The sequence below is a fragment of the Megalobrama amblycephala genome, linkage group LG4 (genome assembly GCF_018812025.1).
Source record: "Megalobrama amblycephala isolate DHTTF-2021 linkage group LG4, ASM1881202v1, whole genome shotgun sequence".
Taxonomy (NCBI): domain Eukaryota; kingdom Metazoa; phylum Chordata; class Actinopteri; order Cypriniformes; family Xenocyprididae; genus Megalobrama; species Megalobrama amblycephala.
Genome location: NC_063047.1, coordinates 5,531,057 through 5,556,367, shown reverse-complemented (window position 1 = coordinate 5,556,367; position 25,311 = coordinate 5,531,057). Strand labels below are relative to the sequence as shown.

The 25,311-nt window shown below is 37.4% G+C and overlaps 2 protein-coding genes across 6 annotated transcripts in view; one reads left to right on the top strand and one right to left on the bottom strand.

Moving 5' to 3' along the window:
• The window catches only part of mark4a (MAP/microtubule affinity-regulating kinase 4a), a 28,224-nt gene extending 16,949 nt beyond the window's left edge, over positions 1-11,275 (top strand). For 2 of the 5 annotated variants that reach the window (XM_048186985.1, XM_048186984.1), the window contains exons 14-18: positions 285-388; positions 495-779; positions 5,996-6,078; positions 6,508-6,552; positions 7,370-7,569. In XM_048186985.1, the coding sequence (XP_048042942.1) occupies positions 285-388; positions 495-779; positions 5,996-6,078; positions 6,508-6,552; positions 7,370-7,434 (582 nt within the window). In that variant the 3' untranslated portion in view covers positions 7,435-7,569. Of the gene's footprint in view, positions 1-284; positions 389-494; positions 780-5,995; positions 6,079-6,507; positions 6,577-7,338 lie in introns of all 5 variants that reach the window. The other 3 variants (XM_048186982.1, XM_048186981.1, XM_048186986.1) reach the window with 2 other exon arrangements.
• Positions 11,276-11,508: 233 nt separating this feature from the next.
• ckma (creatine kinase, muscle a) lies at positions 11,509-15,765 on the bottom strand. The gene is made up of 8 exons (XM_048186987.1): positions 15,614-15,765; positions 14,095-14,303; positions 13,812-13,966; positions 13,430-13,562; positions 13,116-13,287; positions 12,426-12,549; positions 12,149-12,338; positions 11,509-12,032 (listed from the first exon to the last, which is right to left on the bottom strand). The coding sequence occupies exons 2-8, from the start codon at positions 14,285-14,287 to the stop codon at positions 11,854-11,856; spliced, it is 1,146 nt and encodes a 381-aa protein (XP_048042944.1). The 5' UTR covers positions 14,288-14,303; positions 15,614-15,765; the 3' UTR covers positions 11,509-11,853.
• Between the last annotated feature and the right edge of the window lie 9,546 nt (positions 15,766-25,311).

Sequence of the window (25,311 nt, the reverse complement as noted above, 5' to 3'; positions counted from 1 at the left end):
GTAATAATATTTCACCATTTTTATTGTATTTTTGTGCATAATGATGAGCATAATAGATTGAATCCTAAATATAAAAAATAATAATTTTGCATCATAATTCTTTTTTATTTTTATTTAACACTATAACTTTGTTCATTTTAATTACATTTTGATTCCTAGATTTTCAAGATGGTCTCAGACTGTTGGATCCCATTTTATGTGTATATGTGTAGCATTTTATTCTGTATTGATATTCTTTATTTTGTGGGGGATTAGTGAAATATCGTGTGCCGTCTTCCTTGCAGAACAATATCCCAGGAAGTACTATGACCCGCAGAAACACGTACGTATGTACAGATCGTTCCAGCACTGACCGACACTCGTTGCTGCAGAACGGCAAAGACAACAGGTGACAAACACACACATTCACAAACACAGTCACACTCTGTCACTGTGCTGCATATTGCAGTGCACTGTCTGGCTCTCATTCACTGTCTGTGTCTGTCTCTCCTCAGCTCTCTGTCTCACCGCCTCCCTCCCACCTCTCCCTCCACTCTCAGTATTGTTGGAGCGGGAGCATCTTCCTCCTCTTCCTCAGGTGAGCGCTGTCGGCTGACACGTGGATCCACCATCCGGAGCACCTTCCACGGGGGTCAGCTCCGTGACCGTGTACCGCCCACCTATGGACCTCCGCCCACGTCGCCCACCCTCAGTCATGACGCTGGAGCGCTGCCGCCAAATGCCCGCAGCCGGGCCACCTCTAACCTGTTCAGCAAACTCACCTCCAAACTCACACGCAGGTAAGAGGAGAAGCTCTCATCATACAAATTAAAACGTATGCATAGTTAAAATATCTCACATCACGACAGAAAACAGCGTTAAGCTTAATTTAGAATGGAAAGCTGTCTCTGATCCAGAGATTATAAAGCTGTTTATAGATTGTCAAAGATTTTATTGGTCAAAGATTTTATTGGTTGAGGTCACTGTATTTTTATTTACTACCTGGCATTTGGGCTGCTGGATGCAACAGTGTGTAGTGCATTATATCATAACCAAACCAAAAATATTCAGCTGAAACAAAACTGTGCAGCCAAAACCGTTTTGGAGGGCTGAAATGATCAAAACAGTGACAGTTTAACTAACGTTTTTTTTGTGCATACAGTGGATAAGCTACAACAGATAAGCAATGTGGACACATTTCACCGTGACCAAAAAGGAGGTTAACCCTTTGATGCATAACATGGGTCAAAAATGACCCGGCTGAGTTTTTATTTTCTATATCTTTGCAAGAAATTAATTTCATCATTCAGTATTCCAGGTATTCCTCAATTAACTTGTTTTTGATCATCACAAATCCTCATTTTAATTTTTTCTTTCTTACTTTTTTAATAAAAATCATTTTTGTATCACTACCCTTCTAATGCGCAACATGGGTCAAAAATGACCCGTATTCATTTCCTATGTAATTTCAGTCATGACTGAGTGTTTCTTCACTGAATCTTTTTAAAGAAATGTATTTTATCATTCATTTATTCCAGGTATTCCTTAAATATCTTGTTTTTGATTGACAAAAATCATTATGTTCATTTTTTCTTTCTTACTTTATAAACAAACACAGTTTTTGTATGTCTACATCAATTTTACACACATGGGTCAAAAATGACCTGTATTCATTTCCTATGTAATTTCAGTCATGACTGAGTGTTTCTTCGCTGAATCTTTAAAAGAAATGTATTTTATCATTCATTTATTCCAGGTATTCCTTAAATATCTTGTTTTTGATTTTCTACAAATAATTGTTTATTTTTTCTTTCTTACTTTATAAACAAACACAGTTTCTACATCAATTTTACACACATGGGTCAAAAATTACCCATATAGAAATCTTTAAGATTTGCAAATTTTTGCAAGTAGGAACATATTTACTGCAGACAACTGTTCATCTGCCACACATTTCATATCTTAACAAGGCTACATTTGTATATTTGATGGATGATGTATGTCTTATTATATTTAATATATTAGGCTATATATTTCATAATTTTTAATTTTTTGTCATAAATCAATGCAATTGGTCACCCTTTAAGTCTGTCAGTGTTCCTGAAAAGTAACAGTTTTGGACATATACAACATGGGTCTAAAGTGACCTGAATGAGTTATTACTTTCTATATCGCATATATTACAATGAATTAATTTTATCATTCATTATTATATGAATGATATATCTATTATATCATATATCTATTACTCAATAAACAAATCCTTATTTTAATTTTTCCTTTCTTTTTTGAAGGAATTTTTTTTTTGTGTCATTACCATTCTAAAGGCCAAAGTATACTTCACTTTTGTATGCGTATGTGAGGATCAGCATACAGATTTTTGTAACTTTTTATAATTTCCGCCGGATTTCTGTAACTGTGTATGTGCAACCTGCACGTACACATTTAAATTGCGTTTGTGCGCAAAGTAAACTTTCAGCTTTTTTTACAATGATGTCATCATCCACCTCAGTTCTGTTGAGGACCAGCCACTAACACTCTAGATAAAGAAAATCAAAAGCACTGTTGATCAATTCACTTATTATATATTTTCACTGTTGGACAGAAACCTTGTTCAAAACTGTTACTTTTCAGGAACACTGATAGATGTAAAAGGTGACCAGTAGCATTGGTTTATGACAAAAAAATAAACACAATGATTTGTTAAAATCAAAAACAAGATATTTAAGGAATACCTGGAATAAATAAATGATAAAATACATTTCTTTCAAAGATTCAGCAAAGAAACACTCAGTCATGACTGAAATACCATAGGAAATGAATACAGGTCATTTTTGACCCATGTGTGTAAAATTGATGTAGACATACAAAAACTGTGTTTGTTTATAAAGTAAGAAAGAAAAAATGAACATAATGATTTTTGTCAATCAAAAACAAGATATTTAAGGAATACCTGGAATAAATGAATGATAAAATACATTTCTTTTAAAGATTCAGCAAAGAAACACTCAACCGTTATTGAAATTATATAGGAAATGAATACGGGTCATTTTTGACCCATGTTGCACATTAGAAGGGGTTTTCATAGCTTGCGCATCAAAGGGTTAAAGTACAGATATCATGGCACAGCGCTAAGGATTTTTTCAAATTTTTACTTGTACTGCCCAAAAAATTACAGAAAGCTCTCGGATTTCATAAAAAATATCTTAATTTGTGCTCTGAAGATGAACAAAGGTCTTACAGGTTTGGAACAACATGAGGGTGAGTAATTAATGACAGAAATTTCATTTTTGGGTGAACTAACCCTTTAATAAATAAGACACCAAAAAGCCAAAAGCTATTAACCTAACCTAAATTTTGAATATTAAGACAAGTAAACAGTAATAAAATACAGATAATCAAATTACAAGCAATAGCACCAATAAATACAATAGAACAAACATAAACGAAATAAACGGTGCATTGATTTTTCAGGTAGGTCTAACAGTTATTTTAAGGTACAGAAATTGTATAAAGTCAATTGAATGTAAAACAACACTGCATATTCTTCACTGTAAAATTAACTGATTAACATTAGTGACAGACAGCAGCAGGTTTATTAGGCGTATGTCACGGGTTGCCATTTCTTAATTGCGGTTATTATGACATAGCATGAACACAGCATAAGCTCATTGTTTTGGTTCTGGAGGAACTGTAAAAGGTGGCTGCAGTTTGTTTGTGGCGCTCGGTGACTGTATACAACTCTGCATAGCCTTACAGAATGCACTAATGATGTGTGATGTCTGTGCGAGCAGGGTGCACGGAGGACGTTTTAATATTTAGACCACTTGTGTTTTTGATTGCTATCAGGATGTTATAACAAAAAGTGTTTATGAAAATCATTGCCTACCCTACCTTTAACACATAACTGACTATGTTTACTAGGATACTCTCCAATATAGGCATTTTCACATAATTTTGTGTAAATTTGTTCACTCAAGTTTAAGCAGATGTGGATGAGAGGTCAATTAAGTATTTGTGCGCTGTTTGAGGTGCGACTTTCTGTGCATCGGATTCAGATGTGTGTTGCGCGCACAAAAATTCACGCACAGTGTGTGAGTACAGATTGTGTTCTCCTTCGGGTCTTGTTGCACTTGAATATTTAGATGGACAAGGCTATCGTAACGATGCCAGTGCTGCCCGATCGGGCAAGTGACTGTTCCATGTTCTGTCCCAATCGTCATTCTCGACTGTTGTCCTTATTGTCGAGCCCTGGATATGTAAAATTTTATTTTTGGTTTTGACTTTCTGCTAAATTTTTATTTTAATTGTACAAAAATTTATTTCAGCACATCACTAGTTAACTTCCTCCATCTCGCCTACACTGAACTACAGTATCTGACAAGAGACAGATCATGTGCTCCACTATCTTCACTCTTTAGTAATCATTACATATTGCTCATTTGCATAAATGTAAACTTTTCTCAAATGAATCAAATCGCTGGCACTCTTGTAACAGGAAATCAAGAACTGTTAATGAAAATTAATGACTTCTGGTTACTTTGTCAGTCACTGCAAGTTGCACTTAGTGTGAATGGTTACATGGGCTGCTTGGCTGCAGTTGGCTTTTAGCTAATACTTGAAATGGTTAAATTTGTAAATATGATTTTGACAACAAATAAATGCATAGACTTGATGGGTAACACATTACAAAAAGGTTCATTAGTTAACATTAGTTAACTACATTAGTTAACATAAACTAATAATGAACAATACATCTACAGCATTTAGTAATCTTTGTTAATGATAATTTCAGCATTTATTAATACATTATTAAAATCAAAAGTTGTATTTGTTTTGTCAAGAGCTGTATTTTTATTAAAGGGTAGTTATCACACACAGTTTCTACCAATCTCATGTTAATCTTGAGTACATATAGAGTAATGTTGCATCCTTCATATCTCCGAAAAGTCTTTAGTTTTATCATATTTATAAAAGATAGATATACCGTTCCGAGTCTTTCCGAAAAAGCCGAGCTCCTGGAGGTGTGCCTGCCGGCAGAGCTGAAGAGTCACAAGCGCGCAGCTTTTGTGTAGAGATCGTCTGCAAGCTGCGACATCATTATAAATAAAAGAGGAACAAAAACTTTCATGTGGTTTACATTGCATGCACTTGTGTGCCGATTGCCAACAAAACACAGACATTTGATGCAGTTTTACTCAACGCCCGCGATCTGCAAATCCAGCGTCGAACTGGGACTTGTTTACAAAGCATTCATCACCGAAATTCCGGGAACAAACAAACATACATGCACAACTCCGTTGCTGCCCTGGAAAAAAAAACTCCACTGTTCCCTAACACTGGGTTCTTTTTCGAAGCTGAAAAAGGTAATCTTTCCCTCACAACCAAAAACACACTCTTTTGGTGATACAAGGAATTCCGCCCTTTATTAGGTGATAAAGTGCCACACTCGAAAAAAACTCCCCGAAACCGGAAGTAGTGTATTTGGCACAGAAATACTCCGTCATATGTCCAACTCGTGTTTTGAAACTTTGGCCATGTTTAGCATGAGAATGTAACTCTTTAACAGTGTAAATAAGTCAGAATGCACTTATCCCCCAGTAACAAATGTATTGCTCATTGTTAGTTTATGTTAGTTAATGCATTAACTAATGTTAACAAATGAACCCGATTGTAAAGTGTTACCACTTGATGATTTTTCCTCAACACATTACTGCAGCAAAAAATGTGATTCCTTTAAAAAAAGTGCTAGAATGTTACTTGTCCAATAACACTGGGGAATTCTCTCAGCTTAAAAGTTGGTTTTACACTCGCGCTTCACGCCTTCATCATTCCTTGGCATTTTGCCTTTTTTCAAGTTTTCCAAGCTTACAAATGTGTACCTTTCCTAATCTCTCCCTCTTTGTTCTTAATTCTCTGTTACCTTTCTTTCTCCCCATTTGCTCTTACTATCACTCAATCCTTCTGTCTTTGACTTTCTCTCTCTTGCTCTCCTCATTGTGCTTCTCTCTTCTAGGGTCAATCTTGACCCCTCTAAACGCCAGGGCTCTAATAAATCAGTGTCGGGTTGCACTCTTCCACAGGGATCCAAAACAGTTAGTAAGTTTCCCTGTATGCCTCTGTTTGCCTGTCTGTTGCCGCTGCACGTCCGTCTGTCTCTTCAAAGGGCATGCTCGTCTGCATGCAGAATTGTGCGTGTCTGATAAATATGTGGGGGTGAGGATAGTCTGGAGGATGCTGCATGGAGGTTTTGTCCCTAATCAGTTTGCAACTTTGCATGCATCCAGAAACATGCAAAAAAAAAAATATTTTATTCGTTATGACCCGTTATACTTTGCCCAGGTCAACATTGGGTTAGTTAGTTATATTGACCTAATTGCAAATTAAATTGCTGGGTCATCTTCATACAGTACTGAGAGATCCAAATACGCATGTTTGTCTTTTTGTTAGTTATGTTGGACTTGTGTTGCATGGATCGGACATTGTTGGGATAATGCAGATCATCTCAAGATGTGTACTTCTTTGCAGGGTCACAAATGAATCTGAGGGAGTCAGCAGATCTTCGATCACAGGGTGAGTCCTCATATGATACTACAGGTTAAGATCAAGAAATATCCAAATGAATTTTCTTTTCATGCCGACTATAAGAACAGACTTTGTCAACAAATTGCATTGAATAGAATAATATAAACTTTAGCTGTGGATATTTTATAACATAATTGGGTCCCACTTTATATTAAGTGGCCTTAACTACTATGTACTTACATCAAAAAATAAGTACAATGTACTTATTGGGTTAATATTGAATTGCAAAACACATTTTCAGCTATTGAGGTGGGGTACGGGTAAGGTTAGGGAAAGCTAAGGTATGGGTAGGTTTAAGGGTAGGGGTAAGGTGTAAGGGATGGGTCAACAGTGTTATTATAAATGTATTTACAGAAATTAATTACAGATGTAATTACATGCAGGTGTTTTTAAAATATAAGTACAATGTAAAAACATGTATGTACACAATAAGTGCATTGTATCAAATGATTAATTTAAATGTAAGTACATAGTAGTTAAGGCCACTTAATATAAAGTGGGTCCCATAATTGTTATACATTTAAATAATGCCAAAGCACATACACAAAGTGACGGAATAAATCTTCCAATAATTAAAAATAATATTAATAATTAGTAATAGTAAATAATATTAATAGTAATAAAAAATAATAACATTATATACAATTACATAAAAAATAAAATAAACCAGAATAAAACAATGGTGATGAAAGCAATGACTTCTTTCTGAATATGTGAATATCAAATATGAGTTTTGCAGCAACTTGTTTTGTAAATCTATATCGGTCTTTCTAGTTCTCATGCTCTCTTTCTCTCTATTTCCTAGTGGCCATTTATCTTGGGATCAGAAAGCGTCCGAGCCCTGGGGCGGGGGAGGGGGGTGGGATGTAAGGTGTCGTATCTCTCGTCCCCCCCGGGCCCCTGCAGAAGTGGTACTGGCCTTGCGTGAGGCAGCGAGGGGATGCGGCTGCCAGGTCCGGCACGCTGGCCCGTTTCTGCTGTGCTGCAGTCATGGGTCAGCAGGGTCAAAAGTCGCATTCCAAGCTGAGGTGTGCCAACTGAGTGTGGGTCCCGCAGAGGCAAACGGAGTACGCTACACACGCCTGTGGGGGGCCCCCCTCGCCTTCAGGCACATTGCATCGCAGATCTCTAAAGAGGTGGAGCTCTGAGGGGACTGGGGAGGAGACTCGTAGACGTCCCCTCACTATATCCGCTGTTATAGCGAACTGACGTTGACCCACCCCACCTATGTGTTATAGACTTAAAACTAAATCTGATCCCTCCTCCAGTCAACACTGAACACACATACATGTAAACAAACACAGTCACCTTAAAAGCACGGGACACTCAATCCTGACAATATGGAAATCTAAAGTACAAAAACAAGCACACCCCTACCATGAACAACATAAACCTGAGCGCTTCTTAACACGGATCCACATACACACACACACACACACACACTCTGAACAGCCTCATTCACTGGATCTGGATTGAATCCAGTTTAGTATTTTTATTCTCATTATAGTCATGATATTCTTACTTCAATAATTGATGTCATTCTTTTTTTTAACCACTTTTGTATGTTTTCAACAAGTCTTGACATTTTAAACGGGTCATCATTTTTATGTTTTTGTGATTTGATGTGTCTTACATTTCTTAATACAGAGTCGAACATTGAATCATTGACAATGTAGGACTGTAGCTGCCAATGAACTATATGCACAAATGTGAAGTTGGCAAACGTATCCTAACTTCATCATAGCTCACAGTGCCCACCCAAATCTACATCACATTCGCTGGCGACCACAAATTTGATCAGGCTGCAAGCCAACCATCTACACTTTGTTTTTGAGATTGTCCAAGCTAAATTTTATTCCCTAGAAAATCTGTTTTTCTGATGTATAGTGCCAGTTTACTTACTTCCTACCATTTTTTAATTTAGAAGAGACATTTAATGCCAAATGACTTTCCCTGACCCTTCTCGAACAGGCTAGTTGATTGGTTGGTTGTTAATCCTTCATTTCAACTCCTATTTAGGGATCCTTTGCAAATAGTCACCTCTCCTTTTACCCGGTCTTAGTGGAGTTGAGGTTATCACATGAGTGATTTTAGTGTTCAGTGTTATAAAGAAGACACGCTTCCTGCATTGTAGATATCTGATTAATTTGTATGCCTAGAAAAACACCTTTCCTATTCAATATTATTTAATTGTCAATCTAGGTATTCAGTAGAAAAATTAAAAATAGATTCTCCACCACCTCGAGTATTAATCACGTACAGAAATGGTGTGGCTTTGTAATTGCCGACATTAAATCATAGTCAGCTTTTTGTCATTACAATTCCCAGGATTTACATGACTAAATTAGTATTGAAAAAATCTTTTGATCCCAGATATCTAAAATGCAGGATGTTTTCATGCAGGAAGAAGTTCAGTTCTCTTACTAACGAAATGTTTTTTGGGGCAAATGCACCAACAGGGCTTTGAAAAAAGTGATTTTTTGATTGAAGATCAGTTGTACTTGCAATCTTGTAATAATATGGCATCTATATGGTTTTCATTGCAAAATATTAACAATGCTGTGTAACACAAACAGAAATGCAGTTTAAAAATGGACGTTGCGTCATGGACTGGCCGTGTTTTCGCTGTAACTCATGTTGGTTTTTAGGCATACACAAGTTTGTCTCTTTAACAGATTGTAAGAATGTTATTATCAATTTATCAGAGATTTAATTTGCAGGTTTGAGACCTGAATCGAAGATATATGCTGCTTCAGATTGTTTTTATGGGTAGAAATAGGTTTGTTTGTTTGGAGCTGCAAATAATACTCTTGGCTTGCTTTTTGACCAAACCAGTTCTGGTTTTTGTTGTATAACGAGGCCTAGTTTTGCAATATTTGTCAATTTGCCAAGCACAAAACGAACAGCAATTCACAACCGAGGGTGATCAAAATGTAATTGTGCAATAGCAATAGATGTTACTGTCATGTCTAGAAGTTGTTTCTACCTTAGTGTAAAGCCATGCTTTGGCCCTGTTGGTGCTGCCAGCCTGTGGACGGTGAGATATTGAGCAAGTACATGGGTTTAAACAATTTGGTTTTTAGTAAGGAAGGTGTATAGGACACTTGCTAGTTCAGTTTGGATAAACATGTTGATTTAATATGGTTGGTCTGTTACTTTTTGATCGAGCAGTCGTCGTGCTGTCATGTGTGAAATATGTTGTAGATACTGAAGGATTATATGCCACTTTCTCCATTTTTGTGATGGCATCTCCCTCTGTTCGTGAGAGGGAGTTGGATTATGGTACAGAAAACTTGATTTCGATTTTGTCTGCTGCAAGTATGTCAAATGCTTTGACTGACTCCACAGGTATTGCTGTGGTGCTTCACCTTTGACCTTTAGCCAGACAGTGAGCCTCCCAGCCCACCTTGCAGGTCTGCCATCTCATCGTCCATCCACTTTTTGTTGTTCACTTTGTTTTCTGCCTTTGTGCCACACATTCACAAAGACACCCAGTTTCTCCTCGTCCGATTGCTGAGTCACTGGAAATCCTCGTGTCATTGTTCTGTCTGCTCTGCGACTGGACTCCTGTTGTGGAGACGCTTCCTGTTTCAAACCGAACAGGGTAAAGACTGCACGTCCTGGACCAGTCTGACCCGGTCTCCGCATCAGACCGGCTCTGTCTGGTTTGGACTGCTGAGATCTGTATCTGTTCGACGTCCATTAAGACCTCTGTGCACTCATGTTGACTTGAATCAGCTGCATCCTACAGCTCTGTGGGTTTGTACCCATGTTTGGCCACTGGAAGGCGCCAATGTCTTAAATGTGAACACTTCGATTTGTGTATATTTGCACAGGTACTTAATTTATTTTCTAGAATAATTATCTTGGGAGAAAAAATACATGGTTTATATCAGTCAGACTCTGGCTGTATATAAAGATTATGATACTGATGATAATATTGTGAGTATAGTATATACAGTATTTTAGAATTCCAGGTTAATTCATAGCTAGAGCAGAGACCCTCTGCTAGCTCTCCAGACGTTTCTATGTGTGCTGAAGTGAAACACTAACCTGCAATCCTGCATGATTCAGAGCAAGGATGGAGAAAGAGAGACTACATATGTGAAATAACAGAATGGGCAAAAGCAAAAGAATTTGAGGGAGAGAGAGAGCGTGTATGCGTGTGCATGTATGTGTGAATGTGTGCGTCTGTGTATTGCGCTACTCTTTTGCCCTGCCTCCCTCTCTCTCTCTCTCTCTCTCTCTGCTGGTAGGAAATGTTTGTGTGAGAGGATTATGGCAGACTTTTGCTCTGGCAGCCGTACTTGACCTGGAGTGAAAGTGTGTCCGTATGAATGAGCTTTTCTTAATGTCATTTAAAGGCATTAAAAAGAGTATTAGGGAGAATTGTGAGCTGGTGTGCCGTGCACGTCACGTCTGAATGGCAAATCCCTCCAGTTCAGTGTTGTGCTGTCTGTGACGTAAACTGTCTGCTGTGACTTTGGGTTTCTCATGATGCATTTAGCTAATATGCAATATGACAAGACAGACGTCAGGTGGACAAACTATATACATATGTGAGAGCAAGAGAGAGACAGAGAGATTAAAACATTGATGCTGTTTGCAGAAAGTAATTTTTTTTCCCCCAGAGGTGTGTTTGCACCTCTGGCCAAATATTAAAATGGAAACAAAAGATCTTGAGAGAAAATAAACTTCACTGATGTTGGCATCTTTGCTTGTGTTCAATTATTGTTTGGTGTTTGTGTCTTATCCTTTTCTATGGGCACTTTATTTGGTACCTGATTAGAAGAGATGGAATTATTTTTATCATGGTTATGTTCAATTCAATTCAATTCAATTATTTTTATCTAAACTGAACTCTCATTAAAAAAAAATCAGGTTATAAAAAAGGTTATAAAGAAATATATATGCTCACAAATATGCTAAAATACAAAATGTGTATGTGTTTTATGGGGTATGTTTATTTAAATACAACTTGATTGATTCACATTTTACAACCAATGTTGAAATTGAGGTGAAGCCGCGACAACAGGCACTCGCACCTGCGCCGGGAATCTGATCCCAAGATGTTACCGACTGAACAGGAAACAAAGTGGAAAAAAATTGATGGCAAAATGACATTGAAAATAAAGAAGAAGGGGAAAAGGAAAGCAAGACAAGACTATGCAAAGGCTAGACTGTCTTTTTGAGCAGCAGTTTCCTCTGCATTGATGTCAGATCGCACTGATGGACTGTAAAAAAAAAAAAAAAAAATACAAAGACGAAAAAAATCGAAGGGTTCCCGCTTTACTTCTGGGCAGGGATCATGCTGTCGATGGACTCGCCCTTCTCCAGCTTCTTCTCCATCTCGATCATCAGCTTGACGCCATCAACAACACACTGCACCTGCTCAACCTCTGAAGAGCCCAGACGGTCAGCATTGGAAATGTCAAACACTCCACCAACGGAAGCGGTGTCCACACCACCTGAGAGAAACAAATGAAGATGGAACAAGTGAACAACTCAACAGATGACACTGATGTTAACGTTTTCACATTACTATGCCTTTGCATTTGTATGAGTATGTTCTGTGTGTGTATACCTGTGCCACGCTTCTGCAGGCGCAGTCTGGTCAGGATCTCCTCAAATTTGGCATGTGTGCTCAGCTTGGGCAGCTTGACGTGGACACCACCACGCAGTCCTGTGCCAAGGTTGGAGGGGCAGGTCAGAACGAAACCAAGATGCTCGTTCCACATGAATCCATGGTTGTGCTTCTTGAAAATTTCCTCGATCTGTCAAAGCAGAACACACACATGCTCACATTCTGCAGGTGACAACAGGTTTACGTGTCTGCATTTATGTGTGCATGTTCTCCATACCCTCTGAAGACCAACGCAGAAGCGCTTGAACACTTCCTTCATGTTGCCACCCTGCTGCATGGAAATGACACGCAGATGATCCTCCTCGTTCACCCAGACCAGGAAGGTCTTGTTCTCATTGTGCCTGTAATTGAAGCATATCCATTTACAATACAAAACCTAATTTATATCACCCAGCTAATAAAAATGGCCTTCTACCAGACCCCAAACATGTGGCATTGTCCAGAATTATTTTTGTTAAAAGAGTAAAAAACAAAGTAACTGGCAATATTTTCTAAAGTGTGAGTTACTCGATATTAATGTTGATATTACACTCGCAGTCATGCTGTTGGTGTGGCTATCATCACGGAAACTGCATTCTATTTATTCTACATTCTATATTGATTAATTAAATAATATATTACCTTTGTCTAGTCATATGACTAATATGATGCGTCTCATTTCAAAGGTCACATTTGTTGGCCTCATATGTCATTAAGGCTGCCTCATTTCAGAAAAGTAACCATTATAAAGATGGACTGTTATTTCTTTCTTACTCTGGAATGTAAAGGTTACATTTCTAATGTGAGGCAGCCTCAAAATAATAAAGAAATATGTCATTTTTATAATGGTTTCCTGAAATGATAAAACCTAAACAGTGTGCAACCTTTGAAATGAAATACAGCAGTACATAACTATGATTCGACTCACCAAATGCCTCTAGCATCGGGCCAATCACGGGCCATACCCGCAGCCAGCAGCAGGGGGGAGACGGGTTTGTCAAAGAGGAAGTGGTCAGCGATCAGCTGCTCCTGCTCGGCATCAGTCATGGACTTCAGGGGGTAATACTTGCCCTTGAACTCTCCATCCAAGCTGTTCAGAGCTAGAGAAGTAAAGAGTGCCTAAACTTATACTGATTCTTATGCATTCTTCAGATTTCATTGTTATTTTCAATGCTATTCAATACTATAATAGTGTATAATAATACTGAAATAACACAGATGTGTGCTGTGATGATGGCACACCTTCAACAGACAGCTTCTCCACAGCTCTGCGCTCTCCACGGCTGTTGTGGGGGGGCAGGGCGTATCCCTTGATGCTGCGGCCGGTACGCACACGGCTGCTCAGAACGTAGTTGGGGTCCAGGTCATCACCACCCTACAAATAGATATTTAATTCATTTCAGAACAGTCCCAGTTATTGTTAAATAATACATTCTGATTAGTTTAGAACACCCATGTGGTTTGAGATTGATTTTCATATTTATTTGCTAGCTTCACTAGCTTCAAATTATTCAAGTAAATGAACAATTGAGGTCAAGAAGACTTAATTAGTTTACTGCTGTCTCTTCTCAAGGATCATCTGTAGCCTATGTATATTGATATTAACTTTATTTCTGTTCTGTACCTTCAGGTTCTCAAAGTTGAGGTCGGTCTTGTGCTTGTCAGTTGCCTTGTATCCATTGTGGCGGTCGGAAATGATGGGGTCAAGGAGCTCCTTGAAGACCTCGTAGGACTCCTCATCACCAGCAACGCAGCCGACGGTCATGATGAAGGGATGACCTGGAGAAAAATATCATCTCTTCAGTATGTAGGCCAAAGAAAACATGTTGTCCTTCTTGAACAAATCCTGGTTTGTTTGAGGTAAATACTGTATGTGGTAAGGATGTGAAACTGATGTGTTTGCTCACCTGGGTTGTCAACACCGGTCTGGATGACATCATCCAGTGTGTACCCAGTGGGGGTCTGCTTGTCCCTAAGCTTGGCATAAATTTCCTTAGTCAGCGCCTTGGCCATGTGGTTGTTATGCTTGGTAAGGTCTGGATACTCTTCATCAGCTGAATAGTTCAGCTTGAAGTTGTTGTGGGTGTTTCCGAAAGGCATGATTGCGTTTCTTACACTGCACATTGGACAAAGAGAAAGTGAGAAAAATTATTTGCATTTGATTTCTTGAATTTTCACATATTGCTTCCAAACATGCACATCTCACTTGTCCGACTTTGTCTCTGACCTCAACTTAATTTTACTAATTCTGCTTAGTCAGTTTGGATGAAAAGTTTCCTCAACCAAGTGTGTTAAACCTTGCTGCCTGATTGCCGCAAACACTACAGCTTCATGTTTATATATATAAAAAAGTAATAAAATTTCTATTTTAGTATACCCAAGTGGTTTCAAAATGTGTTTACAGCATTCAGTGCAGAACCATAACTGCCTAAACATCAGCTTCCATTGGATTTGGAAGAATGAGACACCTGTGAAAAACAGCTGCACACATTAAAACAGTCTGCCTGGTGTCCTGGCAACCCCCACTTGAGGTCCTCACTTGTTATATGATATATCTGATTGTACCAGGAATGGGAGAGACGCTCTCAGGTCTAAATCTAGGCAGATCTATTTTTACTGTGGTGTTCACTCCCTCCCATTACTTTCACATAATCTCGAACCTCTGCAAAAAACATTGCAATGTATTCCACATAAATTGTCACATAACTTTGTATGTGTTATTCAAGTATTCCTACATAGTCTGACCAGAGTTTCCTCATGTTAATCGCGTCATGGTTGAGTAATAATAACATTTAGATCAAATAAAGTCATGTGTAACACATACAAAACATAACATTGTCATTTGAATTCTTTTGAATTCATTTCTGTTTTGTGGAATACAACTATCAGAATATTCTTGCATGATTACCACGAGATTTTGTTTTAAAAATAGCCAGCAGAGGGAACCTATCCCATATGTGTCGGTAAGAGAAACAGAAGCACATCCCATTTTTTTTTATGGCTGTATCTGATCCGAGCTGCTGCATATCACAAGTTTGACATCTGCTACCACATTTAAGCACAGGTCAATCAAACCGAGAGCCCTCATCCAAAATATTTAAACATGCACAAAATTAAAAATATATTAACATTTTCATAGTAAATCCAGATGCCTTTGAAAAAGAGCATGCATCTGCTGTCATGTTGGTGTGTATCATAACAGTAAATAGGTTATGTTTTAATCAAAGAGCATCTGACTATGAAGATTTTAAAATTTTATGCAGCCCCATAAATCACTTACATTTTGCTTTTCTATTTTATGGAGTATTCCACTAAAATAGTTCTTACGTTTTTCTCTCAGTCATTTTCTCTTATTTAATTTTAATAATAATTATTATTATACTTCTCTCCTTGCAGTGAATGATGCTTATTCAAGAATGTCTTTACCTGCACAGTAGACAACAAAAGTGGTAACAGTCCTTGGGATCAGATCCTGTTCACCAAAGCCGAAATAGGGGTCACCCAAGCAAGAACAGTCCGATTAGGGTTTATATACCTCCAAACCCTGCAAGCCATTGGCTGGCCCATTTTAGAGCTCACCGAAATATGATTGGCTGGCCCCGGTCTCCTATGCCCTGTTTAGTGTAAGAAAGGCTTCAATTTAGATCCCAGGCAACTTAGAAGAGGTGGCAGCTGTGGGTTGTGTCCCCCCTCCACTCGCATATCCATTTACACTTCCCACCCCATACATAGCTTTCCAGTAGGGTTTAGGTTGGAGGAGGGGTGATGGGGCATGAAGGGTCTGCCATGCTAAAAAGGCTGAGCAGCACTTTTGCCAAACATACCATGGATATCAGAAGTGCTCACGTCAGGCCAATGGCTTTGGAAAAAATCACCTGGTAGGCTCAGTCCATCACATGATTCTTGGTGCAAATTCACTTAGCAGTTTTGCAGGTGAAGTTTGCTGCAGTGTCACATTTAATTCACTTAACTGTTCATGTTAGATGCAGTATGTATGCATTGGGGGTAAAAGGTCATCATCTGACACATTAGAATGAACTAAGTGTATCAAGGAATTAAGTCAATTTGACACAACACAAGCAAAAAGTCCAACCCCTAACCCTAACCATGACTGTAAATTGAAAAAAAAAAACCCATAAAATGTTCATATGATCAGACGAAATCATACGATTGTGCCACCTCGTGCAAATTATTACAGATCTAATTGTTGCAGAGAGAGTGTTTTTATGAAATCCATCAGTATCATAAAATATCTTGAACTCAGTGTTTGTTTTATTCAGACACTGTTGTGTCTTTTTTAAGTTATTGTAATTCAAACAGAGGTATTTCCATCTCTCAAGTTTCTGTCACTCACACGCATACATGTTCTCCCTCAGGGAGGCACCGATAGTGTCCCCAGCACTAGAGTCTCACTGGATATTATGGGTAAACCCCTCCCACAATGTATCTGTCTAGTAATACATTCAGCTGCATCTTGTATAATGATACAATGTAATTCATTGTAAAGATTTAAGTTTAACAGCATTGTTTCATTTTATCTCTGTGCCATCGCTTTAGGTTACCCAGGACTCTAATGCTAGTCTAAGTGTCTCCAACATGGCACCAGTTGTGAATAACAGGCCTGCCATGGCTCACATGCTCCCAGCAGCTGTCAAGCATGCAACACATACACATATCAAAACAGCTTATCATACAGAGATGAATGTTTTAAAGTTTTTTTATTTGCTCCTCATACTGAATTCCTGACTCTGACTTTAAGATATAAAGTCGGCATGAAACAGAAGTTGCGATAGTCTTTTCTTCCCGTATATAGGGTGGTAATTGATTGATTAGAAATATTGCTATTGCTGTGATCTCATGAGAGTGACAGGTTGTCCTGCCCTCACACCAGTAAACACATCATCAGAGAAGAGAAAAAATGTCACTGGAAGAGGGAGGAGAATTTATTGTGATTAAAGATTTAGGACACATGAATTAAAAAAAATATATAATGGCATGCATTGATAAATCATTAATAATAAACACTGTAATATTCCATAAAAAAATTATTGATTTTGATTTCATGGTAACTGTAATGTGACTCCAGACATATTTTTGAAAAACAGTTAATATTTGAATAACAATATTTAAAGACTGGTTGGTTGGGGAGGGCCGTTCACCGTCGCCTTGCCCTCTGGTGTCACCCCATGTCCCCTTACTCACACAGCTGTCTTCTGTTTGTCCTGCACAAATCAATCAATCTATCTATCTATCTATCTATCTATCTATCTATCTATCTATCTATCTATCTATCTATCTATCTATCTATCATCTGTCTAATCATGTTAAAATTACATTTATTAAATTAAAACACTTTTTTTTTAGAAGTATTAAGAAGTATTTTAGAGGTACACTGACATTCAAAAGTTTGAGGTCAGTAAGTAATGTTTTTTGAAAGAAGTCTCTTATGCTCTCCAAGGCTGCATTTATCTAATCGAAAATACAGTAAAAACAGTTATATAGTGAAGTATTATTACAATTCAACTTTTTTTTATTTTAATGTATTTTATGTATATTAAATGTAATTCCTGTGATTTTTCAGCAGCCCTTACTTCTTCAGTGTCACATGATCCTTCAGAAATCATTCTAAAATAGGCTTCTGATTTATTAATAGAATGTTCAAAAGAACAGCATTTATTTGAAATATAATCTTTTGTCAAATAAATTCTCTACTCTACTCAGTTTTGATCAATGTAATGCATTCTTGCTGAATAAAAGTGTTAATTTCCTCAAAAAAAACAAAACAAAACAAAAAAACAGCCCAAATTTTTTAATGGTAGTGAATGCGATGCCTTCCCATCTTTGACTATTATTTAGTTGAGTATTTTCTGTGTATAGTCATGTCTTCTCTTTCTAGGCCTGTGAGGTGGTGTCAGAATGGTGTGTATGTGGGAGAGGGGGTAGGTTGTGTAACATTAGTGTGCTTGCGTATACAGTGTAAGAACAGAACCGCATTACAGCTTCAGCTACTACAGGACAGTTATACAACAAAAAGTGAAGACAGAGAGAGTTTTTTCTCATTTACATTTCTTGCGACTATGTACTGGAACATGCTATGAAATCCTAGTGTGCAATATCAGGTTTTACTTTTTTCTAAAGTTAACTGAGAAACATAGAACCACACTAAAGCCTCAATTTATCTGTGTAAAACATTGGCCAGTAAAGAAATATTGTCACTAAGTGGTGTAAGATGCATGGTTAGGTAATGAGATAGAAAGTCGTTTATGACACATACTTATTACACATACAGAATGTGGAAGTGGAAGTGAGACTTGGACTTGAGAATGTCTTGCATGGAATCTCCATGGAGAATTATATGTTGTGTATATGTGTCTGTGGGTCCGGGGAGGCCATGTCATCATCATGTTCTGTAGTCTCTCTTAACAAGCAGTGGTGGCTAATAATATACTTGGCCTTTGGAAGGGCAGCAGGTAACCTGAGTCTAAACACTCCATATGACCTTCAGCCAAGGCTGGTTTTTAAGGTAGAGCATGTATGCATGTCTGTTCTAACTTGTACTTTTCTGCACAATTTTGCTTTGTCTCCTTAGGATGAATCACTTCATTTGTTGCATAATTATAATGAATATGTGTAAATGTGCATGTATACTTGTACATGCTTGTACAGACGGTCGGGTGCTGAATGAGCTGAAGGTCTCACAGGTCACCTGGAATGGAGTGGAATTTAATTTTCGATTCATATAATAATCAGACACAGAATTGGAAGGGATAAAATATGCAAAACGGTACACACTTTGTCTAATTGCATTACAGTTTTTTTCAATTGCTAACAAGCATTTGCCAATACTTACCTTTTTCTAAACTCTTAACACAGCAACACACCCACATCACAAAATTAGCCAAACAGTTAATTTTCTGCCCAAAACCATATTTTGTTAAATACAAACTCTACATTTCAAAATGCTAAAAACCTTTTTCTACAAATACTAACTCTTTCAAAACACAACCTGATTCAAAATCGAGTCGTTCTGCCAAACACTAGCACTAGTTTTCTATCCAACATGAACATATAGTCAAACATAGCGCAATGACTGTCAAAATACTAACATTATTATGAAAACTGCATTACTGTCATGTTTCAGTTCTACCTGCAGAAAATATGAAATCTATTGTTTTTAAAATTCAGTTTCCTTTTACTGCAGTAAAAGTAGAACGATTACATGTAAGCCATTCTACATTTTGGTTGAGTGTTAAATGTGTGCATTCTTGGCAACATACTATCTAAAAGTGAATGAGTCATTACTTTATAGAATGTACAGTAGAAAAAGAAGAAGAAAGTAACAGAATTGCTCTAGGCCAGTGGTTCCCAAACTGGGGTACGTGAGGTGACAAAAGGGGGTATGCGAACAAAATGCTGAGTAGTTCATTTAATTCTACCTTAAAATAATAATAAAATCGAGCATGTATTTCTAACTTCCAAAATGTCGTAAATCCAGTACATTTAATCAAATTACCTCATCATTTGCAGTCAAAAATTGCTGTATCCACCATAGACTGTAAAACAAGCAGCATGCAAATGAGATCGCGTGCCGAATCTGCTGCCTTAAATCGCGCAAAATTACTGTCGTTCTCGACAATGTAGGCTACCTTTGTAAAAGTAGAGATTTAGCACGTACTCGCATGCAGAACAAATATAGATACAGATAATGGATTAATTTCGATTTAAGACTCAAACTTCCTCCGATACAAAAACATACCTTGTTTGAGTTGTATTTAATTATGATAACGAGCAAGAATGCAATTGCTCCCAGATATCCACATGACTGCAAACGTGGCATTATTATACAACAGGTCAAAAAAATAAAACGTAAATTTTAAACACAGTACTGTCAGTATTTACTCTATTTTGCAATGAAATAATAGTTCTAACGAAAACCAGAGCAAAACTACAACACACGTGTTTCGCGAACAATTCTACGGCTTTGAACGAATCGTGAGAGTCAATGATTCAATGATTCATTCACAGCCACTTGCTTCGTTACTGAATGAATGACTCGATGACTCACTCATAAAAACAGTGACTTGCTGCCACCTACTGGCGGTTTTCGTTTCATATTTAAAAGTTTTACTTAGTTTTACCATCGTTGCATATTTCTCTGTTGGACATTTTTTATTTAAAACCTTATTTATTTTATAAACTTATTCATAAAGCTAAAAAAATGCACTGGAAAATCAATTTAGGGGGCAAATATTGTCCCTTAATGGTAAAGGTGAGACTGCAGTCGAAGTGGAAGAGAGGGGGTACGCGGAAGGATGGTAATCCCTTCAGGGGGTGACCACTGCTCTAGGCAGCCACTGGTCAAATGTGTCTCCTATGCAGAACTTAATTTGGTTGAAATCTCTTTCTGGGGGTGGGTGTGTGGTGTGGTGAAGCTTATATTGAAATGAAAACATGAAATTGCTGCCATTGATCGACAACAAATCCAACATACATGACCTTTGATTATAGTTTTTTCAATTGCGTACACACATTTTCAAAACTTTGTCTCTTTTTTTTCAAAACTTTACACACAAATCCAAGAATTGCACACACAAAATGCAAAATGCCTCACATATCTTGCAAAATGCAAAAAACACTGCATTCAAAATATCACAAACACATCTCAAAAGCAAACATTTGTCTTACTTTGCAAACACATTTGCCATAATATTCTATTTTTGGATATATCATACACACAGTTATTCAAAGCCTAAAGCTCTTCTTTCATAAGCTGCTATGTACATTTCTGTACAAGATTGAAAATAAGATGTTGATAAATTCATGGTAAGCATGAAAGCAAGATTGAAACTTTTTTTTTTTTTTTTTTTTACTGAAAGCATTTTTGGTTGTGAATCCAGTATTGCACAGTACAAAAGAAAATACAGTTTTTGCCTATTGCTTGAAAACTATAGACCAAAGTTACAGAACTTGAAGCTTTTGTTACTATACTTAAACACAGTGTAACCATACCTTAAACAAAAGTGCTGCTTTGGACTTCATTTGCAAAACTGCAACACACTTGCTCCTGCACACTACACACTATTTCATTCATAAGACACTTCGTTCATAAATGGAATTTCATGAGTACCATTGGGAAAACACATCTATTCAAAATACAAAACACATTGGGTGATTGAAAACACTTAGACACACACCTAAAAACACTTACTTACAAAACTGATCACCAATCAGCCAACCACAAATAGGCCTCAGTTGAGCCATTTTGAGAACTTTGCAAGCATGGAGGCAGGGAAAGCTAGAGGCAGAGGAAGAGGAAGACGAAGAGAGAGAGGAGTAGGACATTGTCGAAGAGGCTATGCACTGAACAATATTTCAGATTATATTATAGCAACGTTGGTGGATCATGTGGCCAGGCCCAAACAGACGGCAGGATTTGTAATCCCGCCCATGCACAATTGGCCTGTTTTTCTGTATTTACAGTAGTGTATTTTGTTTTATTTTTGTATTATTTTTGCGTTACTGCATTTACTGTATACTGTACTGTAAAGTATAGTACTGTGATGTACAGTATTGAGTTGATGTCATTTGTAACCTTTCAGTACTTTCATTTTTGGTTGTTGTGAAAACCTTTGTTGAAAAAAAAAAACAGAACAAAAACTGTAAGTGTTGCATTGAGCTTCACAGAATGCTAACTGATGAACTGAATAAAAACAGTGAAAATTAAAGACTGCAGTGTTTTATATAAAGTACACTAGTGTGTTGCTGCTAATCTGAAAGTGTATTCATACGATGCAAGTGTGTATCATTTTGTCATCAGAGTGACATTTTGACAAAGGATTGTTAGGTTTTGATAGCAGAGTTTCAGTTCGACAGATGTGAATGGTTTATTTCCCAGTGTTGTGTCTTTTGTGCTTGTGTGTAAAGTTTTGACACGAGCTGAAGTTTTGCAAAAAGGGTTCAAGCAATAGACAAAAACTGTATATACATCAACCATGTGTAGTTGGACCCAAAAAAAAAAAAAAAAAAAAAAACTAGCAACCATAAAAACTAGCATAATTTTGAAGGTGAATATTCCAAAGGAATGGTGCATATGTGTGTCCTGGTAGGGGACCAAATGTCCCCACAGGTAAAGTAATACCAGTGCTTTCTCTCCTCCTGACTGGGTCCAGCCACAATACTTCATCCACGTCACATACTATATTTTCTCTTGCATATCCAACCTTGGATGGAAGCAGGGTCAGTGTCTCTACATGCCTCCTCCATTGCCTGAAGTGTTATGTTGACTTAGGGACGACGATCATGCACTTTCCAGCACCATGTGGTGAAAAAATCCTCAATAGGGTTTAGAAATGATGAATATGGAAGCAAGTAGACAACAGAAAAGTTGTTCAAAACCTATAACTTGACCTTTGGCCTATTTATAGGCCTATTCTAAAGCCATGATTGGTTGGTGTAAAGTAAAGCAATAAGTGTTTGCGCATGTAAGGAGTTAGTGTGAGGCACTGATGAATTAGTGTGGCATTTTGATTGGTTGTGTTTGAAAAAGGAAATCTGTTAGATATTTGTGTGTTATAGAGAATTGTGTGTTGTGTTTTGCAAAAAGTGTTTTATGAAATTGAAAAATGAGTCAAAGGCCAAGAATTTGTGTGTGGTTTTGCAGATTTGGTGTGTGGTTCTGCTGTTTGAGTGTCAGGTTTCAGAAATTGTGTGACAAGTAAGGATTTTGTGTGTAAGCGGTTGAAAAAAACTGTATTATGGAAGCTTTTTTTTGCCACAGAATAAAAAAGCATAAAAAGTAATTGTGACTTCTATTTTTTATTTTGCAATTGTAAGTTTACATCTCACAATTCTGACTTTGCTTTCTCAGAATTGTGAGATATAAACTAGTAATTGAGAGAAAAAAGTCAGAATTGTGAGGTAAAAAGAAACAATTAACTTTTTTATTTTCTATTCATGGCAGAAATAAGCTTTCATGGGTTCCACATATGTAAGGGGTGGAAACAATAGAGATGCACAATCCAGCACACATTCTTCCTCCTCTCCCATACCTCTTCTTCTCCCTTGTCCTGATCCAACTACTCCTTTACTATTCCTCTCCCTCACCTAGACACTTTTTCTCTCTGCTCCTCTGTGTTGTTCTTCATCCACCAGTGATGCGCGGATCAATGTATAAACAACCCGCACCCGACCGACGTTTTCAACTAACCCGCCCGCAACTCGGACCGCAAAAAAAAAAAAAAAGAAAGAAAATATTGTACCCGACCCGCTTCCTTACCCGCATTTTTTAAAAGTAGTAAATGTTCATCGTAGCGTCATTGGGCCATATTTGGAAAAGTGTGACAGCCCTTAGGAGCGCAAACTGTTCTTTTTCTGAATGCTGTATGATATAGCCTAGTGTTATGTAATAAAGGCTTGATTTATTCATTTATTTCGTATCATTTTCTTAACAATTAAGATGCTGCATGTGTTTATCCAGTCTAATCGAAGTGTGCGTCTCTCCCCCGACTTTCCCAACAAAAATTCCGCCCCCTCTGCAGAAAATACATAAAACTGACATTACTGAGCTATATGCGTTTAAAAGTAGCCTATTAAAATGGTGCAATGGCTCAGTTCAACGTGTTGGGAAATCTGGCATTTTGTCCCGCGCCAGCATTTATTCAAAAGTTAATAACGCTCAACATTAATAATGTTACTATTTCATTCTTTCATTATTTCGGCAAATGTCTCCCACACTTTGCTCTTTCTATTTGTGTATTTGTGGAGCTTCCACTCCCCAGTCTTCACCTTGTCTCTTGCCGCTTCCATCTCTACCTGCAGACTGAGCTCGTGCGTCATCTTCGCGCAAGTTATTCAGCCAATAAAGTCTAGGCCTATGTATTTCATAGAAAATTGTGTCTAGTACTATATAAATTACAAAGGTTTAATTGGCATCTTTATTTCAAACGACCCGACCGACCGCGACCCGAATATCATTAAAAATATTTTTGGATGACTCGTAACCGCGGGTAACCGCGGGTGACCGCAGGCACCCGCTCATTTTGGATCAACCCGCGCATCATTGTCATCCACACTGAACAAATCCGATTCAAAGAGTCCTATTTTACTGTATGTCCATGTAAAGGAAAGTACTTCAACACCTGACTATTTCTCCTGAGACTGGAATCTGCTATTTCTCAATATTTCAGTGATCTGCTAATTAAAAATGCTTATCAATTGTTTCAGTATATGTTTTAAATATTTTTTCAATACTTTTGAGCTGCTGCTGTTGTTGAAGAAGTACAGGTTTTATACTATATTTAATGACTGGAACATTAGGTCTTCATTTCTGACTTGCTGTGTTTAAGCATTTGTAAATAAGATGAGAAAGATCCATGATTTTGGCATGGGGTAAGCTTTTATGAAAAGAAACTTTAAGCATTTTAGAAACGTGTTAATTAACAGCATTTTGTGTGAAATTACATGAATTGTGTTAATGGTATGGTCACAACAGACGGATTTTCTGCTAAATGTGTTTAGGGTTTTGAAAATGTGACTACAGAATGGACAAAAGTATGTTAGCAATTGAAAAAAAGTAAATGCATTTACTTACATTTTATTTCCATTTAAATGATGGGACAGTTTGTTCAATTGAACATATGAAATATAAGCTGATCTATACTAACCTGTTATGCTAGACCAATTTACATTTTTATGCAACTTACTTTAAAAATTTATGATAAATTTTTAAAAAAAATAAATAGATGACTAACATGTAACACTAGTCTAGGCTGTGTATACAACCGGCCATGGAACTGCAGCAATATCTGAGAAACAGTAAGCGTTCATATTTATTTTGTGACTGTTTCAAGCATGTGGCATCAGAAGGGTGGTGTCTCTCTCTCTCTCTCTCTCTCTCTCTCTCTCCCTCTCTCTTTACAACCCTCTTCCATCTCATCCTCCGTCTCTCTGTCTCTCTGGGTTGTATTGCATTGACTCAGCAAAGGACTCAATCAGTGAAGTTGATATAAATCAGAATTTGATGCTTATGATTAATGGCAATACTTAGCATGATGCATATGAATACAGTTTAAGTAAACTATTTTAAAAAAAAAGCAAAATGATTGCACACTATGTTTTTAATAATT